The 26988-nt window shown below is 57.7% G+C and overlaps 3 protein-coding genes across 7 annotated transcripts in view; 1 reads left to right on the top strand and 2 right to left on the bottom strand.

The window, feature by feature from the left end:
- Positions 1 to 181: 181 nt before the first annotated feature.
- On the bottom strand, positions 182 to 8483 carry IDH3G (isocitrate dehydrogenase (NAD(+)) 3 non-catalytic subunit gamma). 2 transcript variants are annotated; one of them, XM_081221650.1, is made up of 12 exons: positions 8348 to 8483; positions 4732 to 4770; positions 4020 to 4117; positions 3583 to 3695; positions 2365 to 2425; positions 2131 to 2263; positions 1868 to 2001; positions 1506 to 1608; positions 1268 to 1414; positions 836 to 930; positions 692 to 752; positions 182 to 388 (listed from the first exon to the last, which is right to left on the bottom strand). In XM_081221650.1, exons 1-12 carry the CDS (start codon positions 8426 to 8428, stop codon positions 287 to 289), a joined length of 1167 nt encoding a protein of 388 aa, XP_081077776.1. In that variant the 5' UTR covers positions 8429 to 8483; the 3' UTR covers positions 182 to 286. The 2 variants fall into 2 exon arrangements, with proteins under 2 accessions (XP_081077776.1, XP_081077777.1); XM_081221651.1 differs by lacking the exons at positions 4732 to 4770; positions 8348 to 8483 and adding an exon at positions 4377 to 4506.
- Positions 8484 to 8739: 256 nt separating this feature from the next.
- SSR4 (signal sequence receptor subunit 4) lies at positions 8740 to 12665 on the top strand. Of its 4 annotated transcripts, none has more exons than XM_081221654.1 (6): positions 8740 to 8874; positions 10735 to 10853; positions 11673 to 11747; positions 11904 to 11993; positions 12252 to 12317; positions 12510 to 12665. In XM_081221654.1, exons 1-6 carry the CDS (start codon positions 8808 to 8810, stop codon positions 12612 to 12614), a joined length of 522 nt encoding a protein of 173 aa, XP_081077780.1. In that variant the 5' UTR covers positions 8740 to 8807; the 3' UTR covers positions 12615 to 12665. The 4 variants fall into 4 exon arrangements, with proteins under 4 accessions (XP_081077780.1, XP_081077778.1, XP_081077779.1 ...); XM_081221652.1 differs by having other exon boundaries at positions 12219 to 12317; XM_081221653.1 differs by having other exon boundaries at positions 8741 to 8874; positions 10738 to 10853; positions 12219 to 12317.
- A 3357-nt stretch (positions 12666 to 16022) lies between these two features.
- PDZD4 (PDZ domain containing 4) overlaps positions 16023 to 26988 on the bottom strand; it is a gene marked incomplete at its 5' end in the record, with an annotated part of 30046 nt that continues 19080 nt past the window's right edge. The window contains 9 exon segments of the mRNA XM_081221366.1: positions 16023 to 18119; positions 18286 to 18396; positions 18632 to 18733; positions 19134 to 19196; positions 19808 to 19906; positions 20304 to 20416; positions 20419 to 20493; positions 21525 to 21526; positions 21528 to 21778. Of these exon segments, the coding sequence (XP_081077492.1) occupies positions 16563 to 18119; positions 18286 to 18396; positions 18632 to 18733; positions 19134 to 19196; positions 19808 to 19906; positions 20304 to 20416; positions 20419 to 20493; positions 21525 to 21526; positions 21528 to 21778 (2373 nt within the window). The 3' untranslated portion in view covers positions 16023 to 16562.

The raw sequence follows: 26988 nt of genomic DNA, 5'->3' as shown, positions 1-26988 counted from the left end.
CACACCGCCCTCGCCCTCAGCAGGGCAGACAGATACCAGGGCCAGGCCTGCCTTTCAGAATTCGTTCTGCTCCCAACCCTCACAGAGGGCCCTCTGAATGGGAAGCGTGCTGCCTGTTTTCTTAATAAAGTGTGACTGAAACACCAGCGTCCTAGAGTGACAGAAGCACGCGGCCAAGGGCTGGGGCAGAAGTGGGTTTATTCTGGGTCCACCCACCGAGCCAATTAGGGTGCTGGGGGCACGAAGGGGATCTAAAAGGGTGGGCCGAGCCAGTCCCGGGGACGGCCTAGGCCTCCACGGCCCGGCCGTTGATGACGCGGATATGGCGGATGATGTCCTGGATGGCTTCTGACGTGGTGCCCTGGCCCCCGATGTCTGGGGTGTGCATCTGCAGGAGACGGGCAAGCTTGGGCACACAGCGGGGCTCGGCCAATACCTGTGCCCTAGCCTGCAGGCAGCCCAGGGCTGCCCACAGTGCCCCGTGGCCTGCAGGGGCTGGAAGCGCCACCAGGAGGGCAATAATACCAGCTAACGCCCCAGAGGCCCACTCTGCCTGGTACAACCCCCCACCTTGGGGGCAGCACAAAGTGCCGGGTTACCATTTCCAGCCCCTCAGTCGTCCTATCAGCTCAACCCGGGCTGGGGTGGGAGTTGGACAGGAGGCAGGTGGAGGGGGACGGGGGAGCCTCACATTTTCATTGTCCATGGATGCCAAGACGGCCTTGCGGATGGAGGTGGCGTAGGAGTGGAGCCTGAGAAAGAAGGGCAGACTTCGGTCCTCGCGGCCTTGGGTGCAGGCCGGGGGCCAACGGCCCGGCATCGAGAAGCCACTTACTTGAGGTGATCGAGCATCATGCAACTTGCCAGCAGCGTAGCCGTGGGGTTGGCGATGTTCCTGTTGGCGATACTCTTGCCTGTGTTCCTTGTAGCCTGGAAGAGGCGAGACGAAAAGGAGGGGGCTGGGAAACACAAGAACGTCGAGTGTAGACTGCATTTGTGTCAAGTGTCCAGAACAGGTAAATCCAGAGACAGAAAGCAGATGACTTCGGTGCCAGGGGCTGGGAAGGGGGAACAGAGAGTGACAGCCACAAGTACAAGATTTCTTTGGGGGGTGATGAAAACATTCTGGAATTAGAGAGTGGGGATGGTTGCACAACTCTGAATATCTTAGAAACCAATAAATAGTACACTTCCAGTGGGTGACCTAGAAGTATGTGAGCTATAGTTCACAAAAGCCAGTGGCCCTGGCACTGCTGGTGGCACTCACCGTCTCAAACACGGCATACACGTGGCCGTAGTTGGCCCCAGCTACGAGGCCAGGGCCCCCAACCAACCCCGCACAGACGTTGTTGACGATGTTGCCGTAGAGATTGGGCATCACCATGACATCGAACTGCTGGGGCCGGGACACCAGCTGTAGGGCAAGGAGGGGACAGCCAGCACCTGGAGCATGGGCAGCCCCGGGAGCCCAGGGCAGGGGCCGCGCAGCATGGCAGCCTAACTACCTGCATGGTGGTGTTGTCCACGATCATATTCTCGAAGGTGATCTGGGGGTAACGGGCTGCCACCGCCCTGCAGCACTGGAGGAAGAGCCCATCGCCCAGTTTCCTAAGGGGGACGCAGGACACCAGTTTGGCCACTGCAACCGTCAGCTAGAGGGACGGGGCGCGCAGATGCCACAGAAGGCTGGGTTCTAAACCATAACCAGTGCCGTCTGCAGGATGGGCAGAATCCCATTCCACCTCCCCTAGGTGTGCACTGCGGTGAGGCCACAGCTGGGAAACGGGCAACAGGGCATAGTCCCGGGCCCCGAGTCCCAGAGAGCAGGCCCAGGCAGCAGCGCGGAGGGGCGAGGTGGGGGGCATACATGATGTTGGCCTTGTGTACAGCCGTCACTTTCTTGCGCCCACTCTCCTGGGCCAGTTTGAAGGCATACTCAGCAATGCGCAGGGACTTGGCCTCGGTGATGATCTTCAGGCTCTCCACCACTCCTGCCACACTCTGAGAAGGGGACGAGGGAAAAGAGACCCACATCCTGTCTGAGCCTGCCCTCTAGCACGAGGTTCCCCTCGGGCATGGCCTTCCTGACCATCGCCCTAGCCGAGCTCATGCCCAGCAACACGCCCCCACCTCATGCTCCAGGCTGCTATACTCGCCCTCTGTGTTTTCCCGGACGATGAGGATATCTATGTCCCGGTGCCGCGTCACCACTCCCGGCAGGCTCTTACAGTGGATGACGTTGGCGTACAGGTCCAGGCTGGTGCTAGGGGCACAGAGGGAGAAGCAGCCAGCAAGTGCAACGTCTCTCTGCTGGCACTACCCACCCCCCCCGCCAAGCCCCCACCCCGTGCACCTGGCTCTCACCGAAGGATGTTGTTTCGGGATTTGTGGGATGGCGGCAGGTTATGGTTTGTTTCAATATTGCCTGCAGGACAGAAACAAGACCAGCAGGCTGGAGAGGGTGCCCCAGGCTCAGCTGTACCACCATATTCCCCTTTCTGACCCAGGGGATGTGTGCCGAGGGTGACTCCAACAGAAGAACACAACAGCTTCTGGCGGCAGAAGTGTTTCATGGAACACTCTAGCGTAACTTGCAGCGTATGCCCCATGGGGGCAGAGGGGCACGTGTGTCCGTGCATTTGGTTCACTGATAGGCTCCTGGCACGTAGCATGCACTCAATAAATACTGAACGAATGAATGAATGAACAGGGGTTGGCATCTGGCCAGAAGGTCTTGCTAGACCCTGGGCGGGGAATGGCAAGGCCAGGGTCTAGCTGGACAGAAAGTGACCACTCTTGCTTACTAACAGGCTGGTGGCTAGGCTGGCACCAGCAAGGGGACCTTGGCCAGGGTTAGTGTCAGGCCCTGCGTCAATGAAGCACAAGAGCTCCAGCTCAGAGGCAGGCGGGGATTGCCTTGAAAAGACCACAGCTTCACCTTGGCTGGGACCAGGGCACCCAGAGGGCCAGCAGCTGCTGAGAGAAGGCAGTCAGAGGGTGCCAAGTAGAGAAGGGCTTTCTCAGGGCCCCCAGGGCCGCCGGCCCTCCAACTCACACCCTGCCTGGACTTCCTTCACCCAGAGTGCCTTGGGCACCCTGTAGTTGACATGGCTGCCCCCCCACCCCCGTGACTACACGGCCTGGGGCTCTAGCCGGGTTCATCTCTGCTCACTCACTCCTCACACAGAGCAGGTAATGCTCTAAAGTTTGCAGAATGAGTGATGGAAACCATTTAAGGACCTGGATCAAACCAAGGCAAACTCAGAAAGGGTAAAGCTCCCATCGGTAACATCCACCGCTGTGCCAACTGGAACCAACACAGCAGGCAGAGGGTTAGAACTGCATCTCTGTGACACCTGGTTTGTGAAGAAAGACTCTGAGGGTCAAAGCTGACTCCAGCAGAGAGGGCTGCCTCAGGAGGGAAGAAGCGGGTGGAAGGGAGCCCATCCCCGGACGGGCTCCCGCAGAGCCTAGTGCCACTGAGATCTCAGAATCGCAGCATCAATGGGGCCGCAGGGACAAGTGTCAGCTTGGAGGTGAAAGGAATCACGTGCGGTGCCCCATCCTGGCCCCCGAGCTCACCCTTCAGGGCCACGCGGTTCCGCCGGATGGCCATGATGGCGTTTCGGATGTCCTCCTCGTCGGCATTGGAGCTCACATGCACCTCTTCGAAGTCCACAGGCACACACGCATGCCTGGGGCAGAGCAGGGTCAGGGCGGCGGCCCCAGGCCTCCGTCCGGGAAGCCTGCCTGGACCACTGGGTGCAGAGGCCTCTCCCCTGCTGCTGCCCACCCTGCCCTGGCTCTGGCTGAGGGGAGACTGAGCCCACCTGCGCCAGCTGACAGGCGTGCACTTACACTCCACAACGCTGTTAGTGGGCCCGGTTCCACCCTCCCCGTGCTCGGGCCAGCCTGGTAGGATCGCAGACACTGGGACAAAAGGCCTCCCACCACTGGCTCACTGCCCCTCTTGTCACAAAGTTCTCAGGGTCCCCCGGCTGGGCCCAGGGGCTCTGTACCTGAACACAGACTTGACGTGCAACATGAGTTCTGGCCCGATGCCGTCCCCTGGGATCATGGTGACCGTGTGCCGCCCACCATACTTAGCCGACGGGGGCTAGAAGGACGGGAAGGCCTTCAGTTCCCTTCGTCCCTCCAGCACTGACCCAGCAGGAAGGCCCACTGGGAGGCGCCAGCTTGGGGTACCACACCCCTACACCCTGCCCCACCCACCCCAGACAGGGCTGCTCACGGCGGGGGACACTCCTGGGTCACGAGGACAACAGCAGAAACAGGCCCCGTCCCCGCCTGGACTCGGGTCAATCCCAAAGCAACTAAAAGCCCCAACCTAACAGGCAGATGAGAAGAACACTCACAATTGTCTGTTGCTAGAGGCGGGACAGGAAGGAAGAAGACACAGATCAGCCAAGGTTGGAGGAACAAGCTTTGCTGGGGAATGGGGCTGTTTCCCTGGGGCGCTGTCTAGCACGGTTCAGGGGAGAAGGGGTGGGCGAGCTCTGGAGACTGCACCTCAGGGGGAGAGACACAGAAGGGCAGGGAGCCCAGAGGCACGACACACACGTGTGCACACGCACACACACACCTCTGCACCCACGCCTGCCTGTGAATGCAACTGCATGTGCCTGTACACACATGCCTCTGCACACACAGACGGGCACACGTGAACATCAACACACGCACGTGCATGCACACACTCGGGTGGGTACTTACTGAGAAGCTCCTCCAGGGGGCTTCATGGGCACCTAGAACCTGGCAAAGAGAACCCAGATGCCAGTGGTTGCTGTCTAGCCCAGAAAGCCAATTTGGCAAGGGCCAGCCAAGCTCCTGGCAGGGAAGGCAAGCGTCCCCACCACGCGCAGACAGGCCCTGCACCTCACCCGTGCACCACTGTCTAGCGCACAGCAGCACACAGACCGGCCCGTCGGAGCACCGCGGAGGGTCGTTACAACCCTTTACACCTCCTTCAGGTCCCTGGTCAGTTTTTTAAAAAATGTTTACATCCCCCTCCCCACCTTTTGTTGTTTCTGGTCTTCTTCAGCCAATTATTCCTGCTCAGTGATTTCCTGTAACTTGGAAAAGTTGGCACGCCAAATGTAGTACAATAGGGAAATCGTGATAAACCACTGGGCCACAACGACCATCATTTACATCATTTTTAAAATCATGTTTTCTTACTACAAAAGCAGCATATGGACAGAACTCGAAGCTCAGAAGGAAGAAGATAGCCCCCAGCCCCCGTCCACCCAGAGACAAGCACTGCTGGCACGGTGGGGAACGGCCCTCTGGAATCAGAAATCTAAAAATGCAACCTTTTTCAGCAGAATAGCAGATGCCAATCTTGCAGAAGGTTTTCATGAAGGATTGCAAAACTGCTTTGTGGCCTACATGGATGACAGATGTCCCCACCCCCCAACTTGAAACAGCCACACTTGGTCACATCGGTGCCACGCCTGACAGCTTCAGAGCAAAAGCCACCCGAGCCAAATGGGACAGGTGCTCAGAGTGACCTATCTGGAGTCCCCACACTTTCCTGGAAGAAGCAGCCCATGTCCCAGCTCCCACCGCAGCAGGGCTACAGGCCCACACACTTTCCTCCCTGTTGTGCCCCACCTGGGTGCCCTTCAATCCACAGACAGGGGCAGGGCCAAGGTCCTCCTTATCGCTTGGGAATGCCCTGCCACTTGCCTGCTGGGGCAGCAGCAGATCGTTCCAGCCAATGGCAAAGTCACTGTGGCCATTTTCCAAAGAGCCATGCCTTCCTGCTAGAAGTCTAGAAAGCTCAAGCAGAGGCTGACCGCCCCATCTGGGTCTCCCTGGCTGGTATTCACAAGGCTCCCACTTGCACAGAGCTCTGGCAGCACAGGGTTAGGAAGGGGGTGACTAATAGGACAAGAGGCCCTGGGGGTTTCTGCTGATCCATGGGGCCCCCGGGTCTGCAGCCTGACGCATACTTGGGGCTTTTCTGTTTTCCTTCTAGCAACTGTCAGTATCTGGATTCATCTTATCTGTAGGCTCTCAATACAAACTTGTGGATGGTGTTTGTACTGAGACTGCCTTTCCTCCAGGAAGCCTTCCCTGATGCCCTAAGGCTGCTGAGCTGTTGGTCCCCCCGGGCTCCCAAAGCCCTACCCACCCCACTCCCTTCCCCTCAACCACAATCTCCCTAGGTTATCGCTGCTGTGCTCCCTCTCCAACCCCTAAGCCCCTGAGAGTGGACTCCATGTCTGTCTGATCCCCTACTGTCACCCCAAGACCGAGCAGAATGCCTGGTCCAGAGCTGGGACACAAAAAACATTTACTGAATGAATGAGCATATCAGAAAATGAAGGAAGATATGACGGGCTTTGAGGCTAAGGAGATCTCGGTCCAAATCCTCCATCTACTACTCTTGGTGGCAAATAGCTTAACCTTGCTGAGCTTCCCACCCTTACCTGAAATCCACAGAATAGAGGAGCCTACTTTATCTGACTGCTGGAAACGTTAAGCAAGAAGAGGTATGCAAGCTGTTGAGTCACTAGAAGGGCACACAGGGCTATGCAAAAGCATACGCCCCCCCCCTTTATCCCACCAGCCCCTCAGGCCAGTGTTCAAGGCTGCTGGCCAGTGAGGGGATGCTGGGCTGACCCCTACAGCCCGGAGCAGTAACTCCTCCTGGGTTTCAGCCCTGTGAGGTCTACTGGCACCTGGCAGGTAACCTGGCCGTGCCGGCGAGCCAGCGCTCACACCAGGCCTGGCTCTGCATCTGCGCAACCACACCCCACCAGACCCTGGACCCCATCACTACCACCAGGGCTGAACCTCTCTCACCTGGTTCCAATGCTAGATGTTCCATCCAGCTTTGGCCAAAGACCCGGAGAGCTCTCAGGATAGTGACTTCCCTGACCTCGCTCTAGACATATTCAGGCACCTTCCTTCAGGAGGTTACAAAGGTTCTGTGAAGCTACCTATCAAAGGAGCCCAGTATGAGGCAGGATGGGATATATGCATCGCTGTCCAGCTTGTTCATCAAGCAGGAAGGTGGGCTGTTACCCTCGTCCTTTGATAGTGCCACAGAAAGGAGTCCAGAATGGTACGTGTCCCAGCCTAAGGGCTCCCATGATCCACATTTTAGTGAGGTTTCTCTCTTCAGCATGTTTCTGTTGGATCAAGTACCAATGGTGGCTGCATGTTTTCCCACGAGGTCCCAATTAGTGGGACCAAAGATCTGGGCTTCATCTCTAAAGGTTCCCATACCCAGGACAACCAGTCTCAGGGCAAGGCATTGCCCACCTAGCAACCTTTCACTGCCCCCCATCCCTGCCCCAATATGGACACAAGCACACACACAGGGGAAGTCAGGGAGGAGATAGGTGTCCCCACCAAGATCCTACAAGAGCTTAGCTGCCAGGGACCTCTGGAAAGCCTCTGGTGAGCAAGTGGGAGAAGTCAGCATTTTAAACATAATTTCATAAACCAGAAGCTGTTACAGGGCAGTCTTCCCCAGGGATCAGACGGGGGTAGCATGGCCGAAGACATGTCCACAAGTAGTGTCAGCAAAGTCACAGAGTTCTGGAAGGTCAGAGTTGGGTGGATCCTTTGCGACTGAGGAGAAATTGAAGCCCAGAGAGGTCAGACCTCTCGTCCCTCAAGGCCAGTCCTGACTCGATGACGCTTCAGATGGCTTCCAACCCACCCAAGGACTAAATTATCCTCATTCAAGCGTGTCAGGAGAGAGGAATCAGACCTGAATAACCAAGATCCTAAACAGAGAACAACGGAAGCAAAGCCCTCGCGGCCTCCCAACCCGCCAGCTTCAAGAATCCTAGCTCCTTCCCATTCCAGGCGCCTGCGGTGGGGGGTGGGGTGGGGGAGGCTCTGGGGCACCGGCAAAGTCCGATTCGCCACCTCCACTGGGAGAGGTGGCAAAGCGGTCCACAAAAGGGAAACTTGAAGAGGAAGGGCGGCCAGGAACCGATTCCCAAGAGGGCAAGAGCAAGGCGGGCCGGCCACGTGACCGCCTTGGGGGGGGGTTCCCACAAGGACACTAGGGAGGTGACATTCCCCCCCGGGGTCCACTCTACCCGCACGTCGGGAGCTCTCCCGCCACAAGATGCAGACCCTTGAGAAGCCAGACCAGAATCAACTTTGGCTAACCCCTTCACTGACAGCGAAGGTGGCCAATCAACCCTGGCCCGCAGCACTCTCCCCTCCCCTCACGGGACCCGCAGCCAATCAATCGGGCCCCAGGGCGCTTCGAGAGCGGCGGCCGCCGGCCTAACCCGGGCGAGGTGCAAGTACCCCTCAGCGAGCGCCGCGGCTGTTCCCGTGGCCCGCTCCTGCTTCTCACCTCCCAAGGACGGCAGAGGAGGGCCGGCCTGAGCACTGCCTTCACAGCGCCGCCCGCGGCCGTCACCACCTTCAGCGCCATAATGGAAAGTGAGAAACGCCGCAGGTTCCGACTCGCAGATGCCGCTATCGCGAGAGTTCGGCGGGGCGCGAAGTCCCGGGAGGGGGCGTGGTCCTGCAGTGCGCACGCACACGGCCGCGCCGGTTTTCACGCCCTCTTCCGGCGCGGAGAGCGCCGCCGCCGCCGCCGCCGCCGTTGCCGTCGCCATCTTGGGGGGGAGGGCGGCCAGCTGGGCCCCTGGTCCGGGGAGGGGACACGTCAGTGCCGCCGGCGACGTCACAGGCCCGCCCGGCCCGCCGGCCCCTGATTGGCTGCTGCGGCCGCTTACGCGTCGCGCTTCCTCGTCTGCTCCTCGTATTCAGGGGAGTCGCTCTCTTTTTCCCTCGGCAGAGAAGAGGCGATGGCGGCGCTGGCATCTCTCGGCGCCCTGGCGCTACTCCTGCTGTCCGGCCTCTCCTGCTGCTCAGGTAGCGGCCTGGCCGGAGCTCGTTTCTGGCGAGCCTCTCACCCACGACTGGTGGTGCGTGGGGGGAGGAGGGGTGCGGGCGAAGCGGGGGTCTGGGCTTTCTTCCTCAGAGAGGCAGGTGGTCTCTGGTCGCGGCAGCCGAGCCCACCACGCGCTCCTGCACCACACACGTTTACCAAGCAGCTGGGCTGCTGGGAGAAACAGCCTGGTCTGTTCCTCGTCTGCTCCCGCGAGGAAGAGTCCCAGAGCCTCTCCCGTGCGCCTGGCCCCAGCTCCAGCAGGAAAAATGACACACGTCCCTGCTGCCACTCCAGGAGCTCCCGGTCCCGGAGTGGGGTCGGACAGGAGCAAAGCTCTGCAGCGCCGGGCGATCGGAGCGAGAAACTGGGCCGGTGGGGAGGAGCCACCTGACCCGGTGCGGTGGGGCCAGGCCTCTCCAGGAAGAGAGCTCTGAGTGAAGAGGGAGCAGGGACGGTCCAGGCAGAGGGGGCCGGAGTGCGGGCGAGTTAGAAAGGAACTGAAGAGGGAAAGATGAGTGGGCCTAGAGTGCCTAGATCAGGCGGTTGATTTGTTTCCCCTGAGGCCTTGCTATATCCTTATAGGGTTTTTCAGCGGAGTCAGATGGCTTCGTATTCTTGAGAGGTTGTTAACACTTAGGGGCAGGGTTGAGGTCAGACCGGAGTCCAGAAGTTTGTTTAGGAGGCGGTCCTTGCAGGAGCCCACCCCGGGCCCGGGGGCCTGGACTGGGTTAGGGCCACTTTCAGTGCATTCACTTTACCTGCCCTGCTTCAGGCCAGCGCTCTTGATGCCTGCAGTGTTTCACCAGCCTAACTGGCCTCCCCGCCTGCACCCTGCTCACCTGTTCCTCAGGAACTCCCCCACGCTATAGCCAGTGATGCCTGGAAAGGACAGACCTAACTATAAAGCCCCTCTGTGCTCCCCCGTGTGCACAGGAGAAAGGTCAAGTCTAGCAGAGCGTGGAAGGATCTGGGGGATGTGGCTCCTGAGAACCACCTCCCACCCATGTTCCCAGGCATCTTCCTCCCACCATTCCAGTCCCACAGCCTCCTCTGACTGCTTCAGCCTAAGTCACGGCCCTGCCCGGACACCACATTTGGAGAGCAGTTGGCGCCTTGTGATTTAGGAAAGGAAAGGCACCTTTCCTTCCCTTTAGCTTCTAGCAGTGTGGCGATGACTACGGCAGCATCCTTTTTCTCAGTGCAGCCCTGTTCAAGGGGACAAGTTATGCTTTTGGACCCAGACCCTCTGCCATTTCTTTTCCTCTGGAAACGCTGGGGCCAGTCGTAGCCTTCTGTCAACTGTCTGGGGCAGAGACCCTTCCCTTCATATCAAAAGCCCCTGTAGGTTGCCAGCAGCACCATGCTTTGTGCAGAGGACGCCTTCAGTAAACTGTCCAGAGCCATGCATGGCTCTGAATTGAGGTCAGCCTGGCCCCCCCTGGGCTTCTAGGGTGCTCCAGGGCAGACTGCATCCCTAAACCATTGCACGGCTTCCCTGTCTTCAGGTTCAGGCACAGACTCGAGTTGTGCAGTGAATTCATGCAGCATGCCCCCGCCCCCCGCACACTCACCTGTTCTGCCTGTACGTTGAGGTTCCACCTGTACAAAGCCTTCCTATCTCCCTTCCCCTGCCTTCCTTCAAGGCCATCCCACCCCTCTTTGACACTGTACTTCTGACTGATCATTTGGATCTGTCTCCCAGACCCCACCTGGCAGGGTCCAGAGGGCCCTTTGTGTTCTCAGCTGATGAGCTCTGGGAAGTGGGGTTAGGGTGGCCCCTTCTGCCCCTAAGCCAGCAAGCACAAGCCAGGCCTTAGCCGTTCATCTCTGCCTCTCCACAGCAGAGGCCTGTGTGGAGCCCCAGATCACCCCTTCTTACTATACCACCTCGGATGCTGTCATTTCTACTGAGACTGTCTTCATCGTGGAGATCTCCCTGACTTGCAAGAACAGGGTCCAGGTGAGGCAGTGGGGATTCAGCCAGGAGGGTGTGGGGGCGAGAGGTGAGCAGTGAGCCTGAGACCTTGGGCCCTCACTGGTAGTGGATGGGGTCAGACCTGGGGGTCTGTGTGGACGGGGAGAATCAGGGTTTTGATTCCCAGGTGTAGGAGAGATGAGGGCACAGCCAGGCCAGATTCTAGCAGATATTTAAAGAACATTCCCCTCACCTGCCTGCTCTGCTGCATCTATGTGCGGTGATATAGACAGACACCTTGCTGTGTGTGGAAAGAGCATATGTGTGAAGGGAGAGACAGCCAGGCTCAGCCCCCAGGCTCCTGCGTCCCTTTACTGGTTGCTCTTTGCCGAAGTGTGTGTCCACATGTGTGTTTCATCATTTCAAGACCAAGCAGCCCTGGCCTCAGCCTCTGCAACCTAAAGGCCCAGAGAAGGAAGGAAGTTGGGCCTTTTTAGGTACAATCTTCCTTAGGCAGCTCACTGGGTGTCCGCGACCGTGATACCCCCTTCCAGGCTCAGAGAAGAAACAAGAACATTTCACTCATCCTGCCCCTGTTCAGTTAACAGGCTTACTGTGGGTTAGGGAGGCCAGGCATAGGGGAGATGTGGCCCCCAAGGAGGGAGACAGACGTGGAGAGTCGTGGCAGGCTGGCCTCCGTGGTTCCCGCGCGGTACCCCCGCCAGACACACCGCAGTCCCCAGCTGTGCCCGGCGGCCTCCTTACCCACATACAGGCCAAGGGTGCTACTGTGGGCGGCAGGGCGGGGCCTCACCGGCAGCCAGAGAGGGGAGAAGGTGACTCTCCTCTTATCCCCTCCCCCAGAACATGGCTCTTTATGCTGACGTCAGCGGAAAACAGTTTCCTGTTACCCGGGGCCAGGACGTGGGCCGATACCAGGTAAGAGATGCTGTGGTGGGGTCACTTTCGCGGGAGGCCACCCGTTCACGGGTGAGGCTTGAAGACCGGGCCAGCAGGGCTGGGGTTCTTGAATTCGATGCGCTGGCCATGGCTCCATGTGCGCTGCCCACCCCCTGCCGAACACACCCCACCCAGGTGTCCTGGAGCCTAGACCACAAGAGCGCCCACGCAGGCACGTACGAGGTCAGATTCTTTGACGAGGAGTCCTACAGCCTCCTGAGGAAGGTGAGTGTCCCCGAAGGCCACCCAGGCCTGCGGTAGGGGGGGCATCGCCCACTGCCCCAGCTGGCTCCACCCTGAGGTCCCCTCTCTGACTTGGAGCAGGATGTCCGGTGGGTGCCTTCCTGCCCACCCACCCCACCTGGCCCTGTGCCTTCCGTGTCGCTCCTTCACCCGCGTTTCTCCTTCCACGACTCTGGCCGGTGTTCCTGCCTCTCCCACCCCACCCAGCATCGCCCCCTCACCCCAGCACCTCCCTCACAGGCTCAGAGAAATAATGAGGACATTTCCATCATCCCACCTCTGTTCACAGTCAGCGTGGACCATCGGGTGAGTGGCCGGAAGGGGCTGGCCCGGCCCAGGGGAAGGAGGGAGCAGGTGGCAAGCCTCGCCTTTTAGTGAGAGCTGGGGGCTGAGCTAGGTGGACCAGTGTGTCTTCACGCCCCAGAAGGAGGGTGGCTGGAGTGGCTGGCCTTCTCACCCGCCCTCCCCCGAGAATGACTTTGGTCTCCTTTCTTGCAGGGCACCTGGAATGGGCCCTGGGTGTCCACCGAGGTCCTGGCCGCTGCCATCGGCCTGGTGATCTATTACCTGGCCTTCAGTGCCAAGAGCCACATCCAGGCCTGAGGGTGACACCCGCCACCCCGCTTGCTTCTTTCAATAAACAATTACCAGCTATCCCAGCACCAGGGCTGTGTCATACACACACACTGGCAGAGCTGGGTGACTGGCATCCCTCTGCCTGCCTGGACGGCACAGGCACTGAGTGGGGTCAGGTCTGGAGGTCCCCTTCCTCCTTGTGTACGTTTGCTTTATTCTTGGCCTTTGTTAGCACTCCCTTCTCAGCCCCCAGTGAAGCCTTCGGGACCTAATACCCAGTGCCCACCGTCTCCCAGGGCTGCCTGCCTGGTTCCAGGTGGGGCACGGGGCTGTCTCTCCCCTCCGCCCCCCAATCTCTGGCAAAGAGGGGCCTTGTTCTCCTGCCCTCGCCCAGCCTGCCTGGGCCCGCTTAGGGAAGGACCCTCTGACCACCTGCCATTTCGAGGGCAACTGCCCAGGGCAAGTGGCGTGGGGAGCTTCCCCGAAAGCCAGCACTGAGCAGTGCACGTAGCCACAGCCCCTCCCGGCCTTCGGAAGGGCTCTCGTGCTTGGAGTCCTGGGCAGGAACCACACACTGAAGTACTTCCTGTGCTTTTCCCGGGGGGCGCAGCGAGCGGCCCTGCGGAGCTTATGCGGTCGAAGCTACTACAGGTAGCTGTCCAGGCGGCTGGTCCTTCCAAGCTCTCCACTCAGCGTCGTGCCTCCCAGGATGCTGTCACCTCGTGTCGGGTGGGGCACGGAGAAAGGCACAAGAGAGAACCCGGACCCCTGGGCCTCCAAGGAGCCCATCGTGAGCCCTTTCCAGTTCGGCTGTACCTTCCCTCCTAGCGGACCCTCTCTCAGCACCTGATGTTCTCGAGACACCGGGCGGGCGTCCCTGTGCAGGCTCCATGCTCCACGTCAACCCGCAGCCCTCCCACCAGCCCAGTTTCCCTGCTACCACCTAATGGCTGGAGAGGTGGGGGGCCCTAGGGTTCAAAGGGGCTGCATGCAAATCCCAGGGGAGCCCTTTCGCAGCTGCACAGGTTTGCTCAGCTGTGACCGGGCTTCCTCCAGGGTGTCGGTGAGGGGTCATTGGGATCAGCGTCCAAAGAGAGACAGCTGTGTGAACGAGTCTCCAGGGAGGCTGCACCCAAAAAGGAGGCTCAAAGCCTTCGTGAGTGGGCGGGGGTCTCCTCTGGGCTTTGTCCTCCACGGGAGTGTGGAGGGACCTGCCTGGGGACCTCCAGGCTAGGGGATGCCAGCCGTTCCCTGCCCCACACCCTCAGTCCAAGCGAAGCGGGTCAGCATGGGGTGGCTGGCAGGAATAGGGAGGCTCTGGGGAACAGCCCCGTCCTTGCTCCCAAAACGGGCACAACAGGAACCATGGGGCCCCTGAAGACCAAGCCAGGCGACAGCTGCTGGCTGAGGCGCTTTCTGCATTCCAGACAGGGCTGCTGGGAGCTCAGGTGGCGCCTGCTGGCTGAGCACTGCTCCTCCTCCTATTAAGGGGGAAAGTGGCAGCTGTTGGCCACCCAGCGGCTCTTTTTGATCCCAGCCCCACCACTCCACCCAGCTAAGTCACTGGTCCAGTGCTGTCACTGGTCCAGTGCGCCGGTTGCCAAGGGCTTCCACATCTCCTGGTGTCAACATCTCCCCAGAGCCAGTGAGAGCCAAGCCCCAGCACCAGCTTTCACATAGCCAAGGGACCCCAGGATCCGGGCCTCTCCTGGCCCCCACCCCAGAGCAAAAGTGAGGTACCTCTAGAGCCATCAAAGTGAGCCCCCAGCAGCCAGAGAGGGATGCTCAGGGAACAGGTGGCCTTAGTCTCCAACTCCAGCCAGTTTTCTGCGATGGGCTGGGTCCTTGGAACCCCATCCTTCACAGGAGCCGATATGGAGTGTGCCCTTCCCAGGAACCGGGCTGGTCACGAGTTGATGTTCCTAGCCCCCAGCTCCAGAGGCCTCTGAGGGATAAGGAAGGTGGTGTCTCGTGTTTGTCCCTTTTCATCAACAAGCCCTTTCCTCCCTTGAAGCCACTGGTGTTCTGTGTGACATGCTGGGTCTTCCCTCCCAGCTGTTCAGACAGCAGGGCACTCAGCTTCTGGGAACGCAGGCTCAGGTTTCTTGCTCACGCCAATCTCAGCAAACTAGCAAAATTAACAAGAGGTCTACATTGCTCTTTCAAGAGAATTTTTAAATGTATCCTCACCCACTTAATGTGCTGGCAGCGTCCTGTGTCTTTTCAGGAGACTGAGCGCCTACTCAAGGGCTCACCACACAGACGGCACCCCTGGAGTTGCCAGTCTTTGGGGCCTTGGCCCCAGCCAGGACTTAGCAGAGTTTCTGGCACTGAGCAGGTGCCCAGTGGTTTGCTCTGCTGAATGGAACCGCTGAGAGTTCCCGCAGCCACCTGGTACTCATCTGGTAAAAAGACACTTCTTTGCATCTTCTGAGGGCTAGGCACTGTGGGGTCCCCAAACAGGGAAGGAAGCTTGTGCCTTCCAGAACCCTATTGGCCCGCTAGGGCATTCCCTGAGCTGCATGGCAGGGAGAGGGTGGAACCACTTCTCTATGACTCTGACCAGAGCAGGGGTGTTGGCCTCATGCACGTGCCAGCTCCAGGCTCAGTCGCCAGTCCTGAGGTCTCTGCCATCCTTCCTGCACCTGGGCACCACCCTTGTGACCGTGGCAGACCTCTGAAATGATTCTCGTGGCTCTGTCCCTCCTCCCAGAGTGCTGGAGGCTGACTTCGGAACACCTTGCTGTTGCTCAGCTTTCCCCTGACCCGTCTGGCCCACCACCCCCACCAGCCCCCGGTGCTGGAGAATGAACACAGGAGGCCAGGAGTCACCCTCGAAGGCAACTTGCTTTATTCTCACGATGCCGGCAGGGGGCGGGGGTGAGCAGCCTGTCAGCCTTCCATCTGAGGCTCTCTGAGCCGGGAAGGGCCCGGAGGCCAGCTCTCACTAATGCACAGGTCCCTGAGGGCTGCCTGGCCCACACTGGCAAAGTGGGGCGCAGGGCATCTTCTCCCCAGTCAGCCCACCTGGCAGGGCCCGCCTGTCACTCAGCTCCAGGCCGCTCCCTAGCTCTGCGTGGGTCGTGTCACCAAGGTCTGCTGCTACTCACGGGACTTGGCTTCTGGACCCCTCACACCACTCAGGAGAGAAGCCGAGCTCCAGAAGGCGTCTGGCACAGCCCTGGGCTCGCTTCCTTCTTCTTGGACGGACACTGACCCTTCAGTCCCCGCAGTCGCCGGGGAAGGAGGTGACCTCCAAGGTGAGCCTGGCAAGCCACATCGGAAGCTCCCAGTCCCCACACCTCAGAGCGGAGGCCACCTGCAAAGCTGCTTCCCATTCTTGCCTTCATTCCCCCACCTCCCCTCCCCCCTCCCCCTCCCTTGCTTCCCCCCACCCCCCCCTCCTTCCCAGCTATCACTCGGGGATTCCACCTCTGTCAGGCTGCCTGAAGGAGCTGCCAGCCCTCAGAGCAGGTCCACAAAACAAACAAACCAAAAAAACAACAATTGGCAAGCACAGAAAAGGAAAAGAACCACAAAAATCAGGGTTGCCTTTGTCTACAAGTAACGGACATTCTCTTGTGCTTAGGACAGTCTTCTTTGCCTCTTCTTTTTAGTGGACTTCCCTGTCCCCAAGTGCCCGCGCTGAGAGCACTCTGGAGGGAAGTGCATGTGTCTGTGTGCGTACATGTGTCTGAGCTCGTGTCACACACACACACGCCTACGGCTGAAGGGGGGACCGATACGGGTCTGCCCCAGGGCCAGCTGTTGATGTGGTCGCTGTACTTGGGGAGAAGGAAGTCACCGATGGAGAGAAGCGTCCCTCCTCCTTCAGGGGCTTCTGTCTCGTAACAAAGTCCCACGCACACACACAGACACACGCTAGAGTCTACGGGAGAGCAGAAGACGGGGTCCCGGCAGGCTCAGTGGACCTGGGCCAGGGCGGAGGACCCGTGCCCCGGAGCACAGCTGGGCTCAGACAGTGGTGACAGAGAGCAGAGGGTTGTAGACCCGCTTCCCATCGGCTGAGCGCGTGCCGTGGGCCAGCATCTCCTGGATGGTGATCCAGTTGTCCAGGATCTTCTTGTTCCGCTTCTTCATGGTTTTGCGGTGGCTCAAGGCGATGATGTTGAGCTCAGCCTTGCTGTCGCCGTTCTGCTGCTCCCGCAGGCACTCCAGCCGGCTCTGCATCATGAACTCGCGCCGCTTGCGCTGCTCCCGGGCACGGAGCAGGTGCTGCTTCCGCTGCTCTTTGCTCCAGTAGCGGCCCATCTTCATCTCGCTCACCGCGTCGTCGTCGGTCGTCATGCCGCTGCGCTCCTCCCGGATCTTCAGGGCCCGGGCCTTTAGGAGGCGGTCCCGCACGGGTCGCTTGGCCACATAGCGGGTCCCGTCGCTGCGCACCTTGACCTTCCACTCCATGCGGGGCGCATCGGTGGCCACCGCCGCCACGCCACCCACCCGAGGGCCACTGGCCAAACTCAAGGGACCGTGGCCCAGCTCTTCCAGACCGCGCGGCGGAGCCAGCTGCATGCAGCTGTTGTAGTGCTCGCCTTCCTGGCCCTGGCCGCGGTGGCGCCGTGACAGGTAAGGGCTGCCTTCGGGGCCCACGCGCTCCAGGGTCACCCCCGTCTTGGGGCCGCGGCGGACCCGCTCCCCTGAGTGCTGTCTCCGGCCCACCTCGGGATCCCGGGAGAGGGATCGGAACTTGGCGGGACTCCCCTGCGGAGGGGCAGCCTTGGGGTGGGCGGCGCCAGGGGGTCCGGAGGGGGTCCGGTTCAGGTTGGAGTTGCCCCCGGCGGTCGCCCGCCTCAGGGGGCTCTCGGGCAGGGGTTCCGCCAGCAGCGGAGTGCTGCGGCAGCTCTCACCCGTGTTGTAGGCGCTGGTGCTGTCCTTGTCCGACTTCTCAGGCAGCTCGGAGATGTCAGACAGCTCGTGCTTCTTGGGCTCCCCGGCCCCCAGGTCGTAGAGGCTCTCCTCCTCCAGCAGCCAGGCCTTCATGCAGCGCTCCCGCAGCTGTTGCATCTTCTGCGCCCGCAGGATGTTGCGGCACTTGAACTCCAGGTGTCGCAGCTCCTCCTCCAGCACGGCCACCTCGTGGCCCACGCTCTCGTTGCGGTTGACATCCAGGGCGCCGTTGCCGCCGGCGGCGCGGGGAAAGAGGAGGCCCAGGGGGTTGCCATTCTCCAGGTGGCACTTGATCTCTAGCAGCTCGCGGTAGCGCTCGTACTCCTCATCCGTGAGGCCCGGCACGTCGCCGCCACCCAGCCCTGCGCCCTCGGCCAGCAGGGAGTCCATGCTAAAGTGGAAGTCGCGGCTCTGCAGGGCGTCCCCTTGCAGGCCAAACTTGCGCAGGGGCCCGGGCGTGTTGGCGGTGCTCAGGGGCTCGTCCCCCAGCAGGTCGTGCTCGGAGCTCTCCTCGTTGCGTGTGCTCTCATCCGTCCGGCCCACGCCGCTGTCCAGCTCCTGGCTGTTGCTCAAGCCCGGGCCCGCATCAGGGGCCCCTTTCTCCTCTTCGTTTCCAAGCTGGAGCTGGAAGATGAGCCCCTCTCAGTCTGGGACCCACCAGTGGGGGCGCCGTGGGGGGAAGGATGGAGATCGGAAAGGCTTTCGGGTCTGGTCCATCTCCCGCAGCCCCCCAAACCTCTCCTCCGTCTTGCCCTCCTGCCCGCCCTCCCCGCCCTTCTTCCTTCCTCACCTGCTGGGCAGGGGGGGATTTCAGCTTCTGCGCCTGCAGGTCCCTCTCATTCTCAGAGCCAAAATCATCCAGGAAGTCATCCCGGTCACTGTCCTTCCACCGCTTCGCCAGCTGCAGAGACAGGCCCGTGCTGTCCCCACTGCCTTAAGGACCTCCGCAGACAATGACCCCACTTGCGTCTAGGTCCCAGCCCCCTCAGCCATCAGAGGCCACAAAGGGAAATGGGCTCCGGACACCCACCCTCCATCAGTGCCAGGTTGCTGGCATGTTTGCGCCCTAGTCGGCAGCTTTCAAGACAGAAAGCCCCACGTCAGGGGACCCAGGACGCCCTACTGGGCACACACACCTGGCTCTCAGGCCGGGCCACCAGCAGGGAGATGTTGGTATTCTCCTCCTGGCTCAGGATGGCCACTGCTTCTTCCCGGTTCTGGACGTCCACACCATTTATCTGTGGCAGGCCAAGGGACAATCAACGAGGACACCAGGGCTGGCTCTGGGGGGAGGCTCCAGTTGAGCTACAGGGGTCCCCTCGCAGGGAGCTCCGAAGCGAGCACCCTGGGCCAGGACAGGCTCTCGAGCTCTGGCAGGATGGAGACAAGTGGAAGGTGCCGGGGGCGAAGACAGCCTGGCCCACACAAGAGCACATGTGCTGGTAAGGGGCCCAAGCAGAGACACCAGCAGAGCCCGCAGGCACACGGGAGCCACCTGCGTGGTTGTGCAGGAGGGAGATGAGTCCTAGCCCTGGTTTCAGGCATGGCAGGACGCCCGGCATCGGGCTGGGCTCTGAGCAGGAGAGAGCTAGAATTGGCTAAGGAGAGCTGGGGGCGGGGCCTGCCTGCCCTGCTCACCTGGATGATGCGGTCTCCCTCGCGGATGCGGCCGTCTTTGGCTGCGATGCTGTTGGGATTCACCTGCAAGGCACGCGCATCATGGGGACTCGGCCCCCTCCCTAAGGTGCCCGTCTGGTAGGAAGGGGCAGCCGCGCCTCAGAGGCCCCAATGTGAACGGAGGGCTGATTTTTTGAGCATGGCAAAGGATGGGAAAGTACCCAGCACCTGCCAGACGGATGGCGGAGAAGAACCCCTGTGATTACCAGCAGGGCTCCTGAAGGACGTGGCGGGAGAACACAGCCTGGCCAGACCACGTCCTGCCTCACCCCGCAAGGCCCCACTGTTCCACTACGGGCACGGGTCTCCTGGGGACGACTGCCTGGCTGGACACACGGCGAAGCCGCTGGCTGCCCTGGCCTCACCAACTGGCAGCCTCCCTGTGACGCTAAGCTGCCTCCTTTTGGGCAGCCTCAGAGCCGTGGGCAGCGTGGCAAGGCTGTGAGCATAGGATGGCATGGGAGTCTTCATGTGCCACACCCTGCCTCAGCACCTGCCACCGTGCTGCCCCGGCCCCCTCATAGGCGCTGTACAGATGGGCATCCAAGTCCAGCTGTCATGTCCCAGCACACAGGAAGGCGCATGGAGCGCCACTGCCTTCTAGAAGGTTCCAGCCCCCCGTCCCGCCTTCATACCTCTCCAACGTAGATGCCCAGGTCCTCCTCGTCATCCGTGCGGTAACAGACCATCAGGCCCAGCTTGTCCCGGTGGCTGGTTTTATACAGCTCCACCTCCTGCCACAAGGGGGATGGACAAGCAGAGGGAGAAGCTGCAGGGACGGCAGCATCCGCCCAGCCTAACCCCCGGGACCGTGTCACCTGAGCTGAGTTTCCAAAGGTCTCTCTTACCATCCCAAATGGCACGAGTGTCCTGTGGTGTCCCCTACCGGGAAATGCCCAATACACACACAAGACACACACGACGCACAGCATACAGACATGCGTGGGACATACTCACCAGCACACACTGACAGAGGGACATCACCCGTGCCCTCCCCAACTCAGCCCAGTTTGGCCCTTGAGCCCTTGAGCCACGCGTGGGAAAGGGCCGCGAGGCCCAGCCGCCTGGGGATTCGGGAGCCAGGCCTGAGCTGGGCTACGGGCTGGCGCCCAAGGCTGGCCACCAGCTCACCTCATACTCCAGCTCTTCCATATGGTCTGCCTCCTGCGGGCCGCCCTCCATGAACTCCGCCGGGTCATAATACTCATGGCTGATGGGGGGGCTGCCCAGGAGAAGCGGGGCGTCAGGCCAGCCATCTGCTCCCCTCTCTCCCTAGCCCCGGCTCCCAGCTGGCGGGTCCCAGTGCACTCGGCATGGAGCCCTGCTCGGGGTGCAACCTCGGGAGGTGGCGGCCCAGCTACCTCTTCTGTACCCCCTCCTTCTGAGCTACATGCATCTATGCAAAGACCAGGAATATTTCTTGAACAGGAGTGCGAGGGCATCTGCAGCGAGGACCCAGGTATGCCTAGCTCTCCCCGCCCCGCCCTGTCCCATCCCATCCCACCCCATCCTGTCCTGTCCTGTCCGCTAGCTCAGACTCCTCTAACCATGCCAGCCAGCAGGGACCGACTTCTCCAAACTGCGGATGCCCCTCCCACCTGGCACTGGCCCCACTCATGCAGTGCCCCCAGGAGTTATCCAGGCCCTGGAGGATTGCTGGGGAGTGGAAGAGGGCCCAGTCTCTCTCCAGGGGCGGCCCTCCTTGCCCCGAGGCTAAGCTTGGCTACTGCCAGCCCCAGGCCTACCTCTCTGTGGAGGAGGGGATCCCGGGACGACCTCCCTGCCGCCCGGGGTGAGTCTAGCGAAATGAGTCAGCGTTCACACAGTCATGAGCCACCAGGCCCGGATGAGAGGCCCTTCTTCCGAGCAGGCCAAAGAAAGAAGCCGAAGAGATGGAGGAAGTTCAGAGCAGGGAGAGGAATGGGACAGACAAGGATGCAAGAAGATTCAAGGGGTGATGCTTGTGAGGCAGAAGACGATGGGGCGGCAGAGGAGGAAAAAGGATAGAGGAGGAGCTGAGGACCTCAACCTTCCGGCAGCAAAGTCCCGGGACGGTCCTCCCTTGGCCCTGGGGGTAGATACAGTGGGGAGCCTGCGTGTCAGGACCCCCAGGCCCATTCACCAGCTGCTGTCCAGCCAGAGGCTAGAGGCCCAGAGATTCCTGAGCCCAGGGGTGAGACGGTCAGCTCTGGAGGCCAAGGAGCCTGCATCCTGCCCGGGGGCAGCCAGTCGGGGTCTCTCTGCCACGCCCAGAGCTGCGACAGTGTGGCCTCTGGGTGGCACGGGGCAGCCACCCCAGGTGGCTTGCCCTCTCTGGAGGCAGGGCCCGGGGCCCTCCTGAGGGCGACTCACAGCTCAGATGGGACGTACGGCTCCAGGATGACCATGGGCGGGGTGGGTGGGCGCAGCTTGCCCAGCGCCATGATATGCTCGAAGGTGATGTCGGTCTGAGTGCCACTGTCCACCAGCTGCAGGTCGTGGGAGGAGCCATCCCCCCGTAGGCGGGGACTGCGTCTCAGCACCTGGATCACCAGGGGCTCCTTGGAGGCACGCAGGGCCTCCAGGGTCTGCTCCTGAGACAGCTTGGAGAGCTCCTTCCCGTTCACCTGCAGCAGAGACATGACATGTCCCCGTGAGGACCCGCTGAGGCCCTGCTTACCCCTGGGCGCCCTCATTCCCAGGTGAGCCCCACTTCTCAGCCCTGCCCCCACATGGTGCCACGCCCCGAGGGCCGGGGAGCCTCGCCCTAGATACCCTTCGGCCGTCCTCCTCCTTCAAGCAGCACTGAGGCCAGAGCTGGTGTGAGAAGATCACGGGGAGCCCCCTTGGCAATGACCGAGCATCTGCTGGGATCATCCAACATATCAAGGTGGGAGGGAGACCTTGACTCCCTTCTGCCGACAGGAGTCAGTCAACAAATGGGTTCAGGTGGAAGAGTCCGGAAGAGCAAGAAGGCTCAGAGGACAGGGTCTCTGTCCTCAAGGCAGCAACGACTCACCACAGAGAAAAGGCCAACACACACCAAGCCTAAGAGAGGTGCTGAGGAAGTGGCCCTTACAAGACCACTGTTGTCCCAGTCTTCAATTCTCACAGTGCCATCCCCTCCCCGGGAGTCTCCGGAGAAGGGGTTCTTCACAGAGATCCCCAATGCAATTGCAAGATCATGTCTTCCGGGCTGCAAGGAACAGGCCAGCCCTGGATGTCATTCCAGGAAGACGGGCTGTCAAAGGAAAGCACAAGGAGTCCTAGGGACCCCTGGCCAGCCAGTGGCTCCTCTGCTTCATGGAACCCAAATAATCACCTTGCTGCTCCTTGGTTATGTCCTTGTAGATAGTAGTTTCAGTTTTTATGTTCCCCTCTCTGTAATCTTCACATGGTCAGAAAAGATTTTTTAAATCAGGTTTGTCTAATTATTAAAAAAAAAAACAGTTTCGTTGTAGAACATTTGAAAAATACAGAAAACCGTAAGGAAGAAAACAAAAATCACCCACCATCTCAGGGATGTAAAAGCTGTGAATGTGTTGGCATATTTCATTCCTGCTCTTTTTTCAATTTGTGACTGCAGGCGCCCCGATGCCTGGAGCACGCCAGGGTGCGCGTGGACCATCCGTTATGTATTGGCTTGGTCCCTACTGTCCATCACTAGTGGTTTTCAATTTCACTATAAAGAAGTTTGCAGAGACACAATTTTTGTATGTTCTGTACCTATTTTCTATGTATATCTTTGTGTAATCTATGGTTGTTACGTTAGAGAAATTTTCCAAAAGTGGAATTATTGGATCAAAGGGTATCAAGGAAACAGCTTGTCAACCAAGAAGGTATTAGTTGGAAGAATGTGGTCAGCACAGCCCAAGAGGATCAGGACAGCCGGAGAGCCTGCAGTTATAAAGCGAAGAGGGAACGGAGCCCGCGGGGCCTAGTGCATGGGAGAAAAGGGCTGGCTGCTGATGTGTATTTGGGGAGGCATGTGAAGGGTGGACTGGCAAAGGCTGGGCATCAAGGGAATGTGAGGACTGGCCTTGAAGCCCTTAGCAGAGCTAAAACTGTCAGGAAATGCTTGAGGCAGCATTAACACAGCCAGTATCCACCTTTCAATGGAACAAACTTACAACTAAATGAATTTTATTAAAAACAAAGGCAAAAGCAAACACGCATGTTCCTTATATAAACACCAATATTTAACATTTAACTCAACCCTCACGATTCATTAAGAAAAGGAAATTCAATAATGTCGGGCAGATGTGACTGCAGGAAAAACTACCTCCAATGAATCTGGCTGCTTTCAGAACTTTGAATAAAAGAGAAGTCAGTTTTACTGAAACCATTTCCTCTAAGATCAAGAACAAGACAAAGTTCTCCACTCTCACCACTACTATTCAACATAGTTTTGGAGGTTTTAGCCACAGCAATCAGAGAAGAAAAAGAAATAAAAGAAATCCAAGTCAGAAAAGAAGAAGTAAAGCTGTCACTGTTTGCAGATGACATGATACTATACATCAAGAATCCTAAAGATGCTACCCGAAAACTACTAGAGCTAATCAATGAATTTGGTAAAGTAGCAGGATACAAAATTAATGCACAGAAACCTCTTGCATTCCTATACACTAGTGATGAAAAATCTGAAAGAGAAATTAAGGAAACACTTCCATTTCCTATTGCAACAAAAAGAATAAAATACCCAGGAATAAACCTACCTAAGGAGACAAAAGACCTGTATGCAGAAAACTATAAGACACTGATGAAAGAAATTAAAGGTGATACAAACGGATGGAGAGATATACCATGTTCTTGGATTGGAAGAATCAACATTGTGAAAATGACTCTACTACCCAAAGCAATCTAAAGATTTAATGCAACCCCTATCAAACTACCAATGGCATTTATCACAGAACTAGAACAAAAAATTTCACCATTTGTATGGTAACACAAAAGATCCCGAATAGCCAAAGCAATCTTGAGAAAGAAAAATGGAGCTGGAGGAATCAGGCTACTGGACTTCAGACTATACTACAAAGCTACAGTCATCAAGACAGTATGGTAGGGCTTCCCTGGTGGTGCAGTGGTTAAGAATCCACCTGCCAATGCAAGGGACACGGGTTCGATCCCTGGCCCGGGAAGATCCCACATGTCACGGAACTACTAAGCCCATGCACCACAACTACTGAGCCTGTGCTCTAGCGCCCATAAGCCACAACTATTGAGCCCACATGCCACAACTACTGAAGCCTGCGTGCCTAGAGCCCGTGCTCTGCAACAAGAGAAGCCACGACAATGAGAGGCCACACACTGCAAAGAAGAGTAGCCCCCACTCGCCGCAACTAGAGAAAGCCTGCGCGCAGCAACAAAGACCCAACACAGCCAAAAATAAAAACAAATAAATAAATTTATTTTAAAAAGACAGTATGGTACTGGCACAAACACAGAAATATAGATCAATGGAACAGGATAGAAAGCCCAGAGATAAACCCATGCACATATGGTCACCTTATCTTTTTTTTTTTTTCTTGCGGTACGCGGGCCTCTCACTGTTGTGGCCTCTCCCATTGCGGGGCACAGGCTCCGGACGCACAGGCTCAGCAGCCATGGCTCACGGGCCCAGCCACTCCGCGGCATGTGGGATCTTCCCGGACCGGGGCACGAACCCGCGTCCCCTGCATCGGCAGGCGGACTCTCAACCACAGCGCCACCAGGGAAGCCCTGGTCACCTTATCTTTGATAAAGGAGGCAAGAATATACAATGGAGAAAAGACAGCCTCTTCAATGAGTGGTGCTGGGAAAGCTGGACAGCTACATGTAAAAGAATGAAATTAGAACACTCCCTAACACCATACACAAAGATAAACTCAAAATGGATTAAAGACCTAAATGTAAGGCCAGACACTATCAAACTCTTAGAGGAAAACATAGGCAGAACACCCTATGACATAAATCACAGCAAGATCCCTTTTGACCCACCTCCTAGAGAAACGGAAATAAAAACAAAAATAAACAAATGGGACCTAATGAAACTCAAAAGCTTTTGCACAGCAAAGGAAACCATAAACAAGACCAAAAGACAACCCTCAGAATGGGAGAAAATATTTGCAAATGAAGCAACTGACAAAGGATTAATCTCCAAAATTTACAAGCAGCTCATGCAGCTCAATATCAAAAAAACAAACAACCCAATCCAAAAATGGGTAGAAGACCTAAACAGACATTTCTCCAAAGAAGATACACAGATTGCCAACAAACACATGAAAGAATGCTCAACATCATTAATCATTAGAGAAATGCAAATCAAAACTACAATGAGGTATCACCTCACACCAGTCAGAATGGCCATCATCAAGAAATCTAGAAACAATAAATGCTGGAGAGGGTGTGGAGAAAAGGGAACACTCTTGCACTGCTGGTGGGAATGTAAGTTGATACAGCCACTATGGAGAACGGTATGGAGGTTCCTTAAAAATCTAAAAATAGAACTACCATACGACCCAGCAGCAATCCCACTACTGGGCATATACCCTGAGAAAACCATAATTCAAAAAGAGTCATGTACCACAATGTTCATTGCAGCTCTACTTACAATAGCCAGGACATGGAAACAACCTAAGTGTCTATCGACAGATGAATGGATCAAGAAGATGTGGCACATATATACAAGGGAATGTTACTCAGCCATAAAAAGAAACGAAATTGAGTTATTTGTAATGAGGTGGATAGACCTAGAGTCTGTCATACAGAGTGAAGTAAGTCAGAAAGAGGAAAACAAATACCGTATGCTAACACATATATATGGAATCTAAAAAAAAAAATGGGGCTTCCCTGGTGGCGCAGTGGTTGAGAGTCCGCCTGCCGATGCAGGGGACACGGGTTCGTGCCCCGGTCTGGGAAGATCCCACATGCCGCAGAGCGGCTGGGCCCGTGAGCCATGGCTGCTGAGCCTGCGCATCCGGAGCCTGTGCTCTGCAAGGGGAGAGGCCACAACAGTGAGAGGCCCGCCTACCGCAAAAAAAAAAAAAAAAAAAAAAAAAAAAAAATGGTTTTGAAGAACCTAGGGGGCAGGACAGGAATATAGACGCAGACGTAGAGAATGGACTTGAGGACATGGGGAGGGGGAAGGGTAAGCTGGGACGAAGGGAGAGAGTGGCATAGACATATACACACTACCAAATGTAAAACAGATAGCTAGTGGGAAGCAGCCGCATAGCCCAGGGAGATCAGCTCTGTGCTTTGTGTCCACCTAGAGGGGTGGGATAGGGAGGGTGGGAGGGAGACGCAAGAGGGAGGAGATATGGTGATATATGTATATGTATAGCTGATTCACTGTTATAAAGCAGAAACTAACACACCATTGTAAAGCAATTATACTCCAATAAAGATGTTAAAAAAGAGAGAAGTCAGTTTTTGAAATAAAATGCCAAATATAGATGGTGATCATCATTATAAATATTTTCTTTTGTTTTTAATCCTAGAGTGACTATCTTTTGTATCTTAAACTACCATGTTTCTTCAGTCCCTTGGAATACTTATTAAAGAATCTCATTGTGTGAACTTTAAATAAATAAATAAAAATAAAAACAAAGGCAATGAGTCCTCCAAGCTCATGGCTTTCTCATTATTTCACTACACTTTTATCTGGTCTAGTGTGTCTGGAAGGAGACATCATAGGACGGTGTGCGACTGCGCATGTCTTCCCATCCCCGAGTTCAGTGACATCGGGCTGGTGGCCATGGTAGGAGTATTTACACCACAGAAGTCGACAGAGGCTCCAAATGAGGGCTTTGGGTTTCAGAACATTTACCGGCTCCCCACTGCCCTTAAGTCAAGGGCC

The sequence above is a fragment of the Mesoplodon bidens genome (assembly GCF_964165515.1).
Source record: "Mesoplodon bidens genome assembly, chromosome: X".
NCBI classification, from domain to species: domain Eukaryota; kingdom Metazoa; phylum Chordata; class Mammalia; order Artiodactyla; family Ziphiidae; genus Mesoplodon; species Mesoplodon bidens.
This window is presented reverse-complemented; position numbering and strand designations above follow the sequence as displayed.

Excerpts from the sequence above, each read along its gene's own strand:
- SSR4 (XM_081221652.1), top strand. The coding sequence starts at position 8,808 with ATGGCGGCGCTGGCATCTCTCGGCGCCCTGGCGCTACTCCTGCTGTCC. Across the intron at positions 8,875-10,734 it reads CGGCCTCTCCTGCTGCTCAG|CAGAGGCCTGTGTGGAGCCC; the intron begins GTAGCGGCCTGG and ends GCCTCTCCACAG. Across the intron at positions 12,318-12,509 it reads CAGTCAGCGTGGACCATCGG|GGCACCTGGAATGGGCCCTG; the intron begins GTGAGTGGCCGG and ends CCTTTCTTGCAG.
- IDH3G (XM_081221650.1), bottom strand. The coding sequence starts at position 8,428 with ATGGCGCTGAAGGTGGTGACGGCCGCGGGCGGCGCTGTGAAGGCAGTG. Across the intron at positions 4,118-4,731 it reads CCCCCTGGAGGAGCTTCTCA|CCCCCGTCGGCTAAGTATGG; the intron begins GTAAGTACCCAC and ends CCGTCCTTCTAG. Across the intron at positions 931-1,267 it reads TGTATGCCGTGTTTGAGACG|GCTACAAGGAACACAGGCAA; the intron begins GTGAGTGCCACC and ends CGCCTCTTCCAG.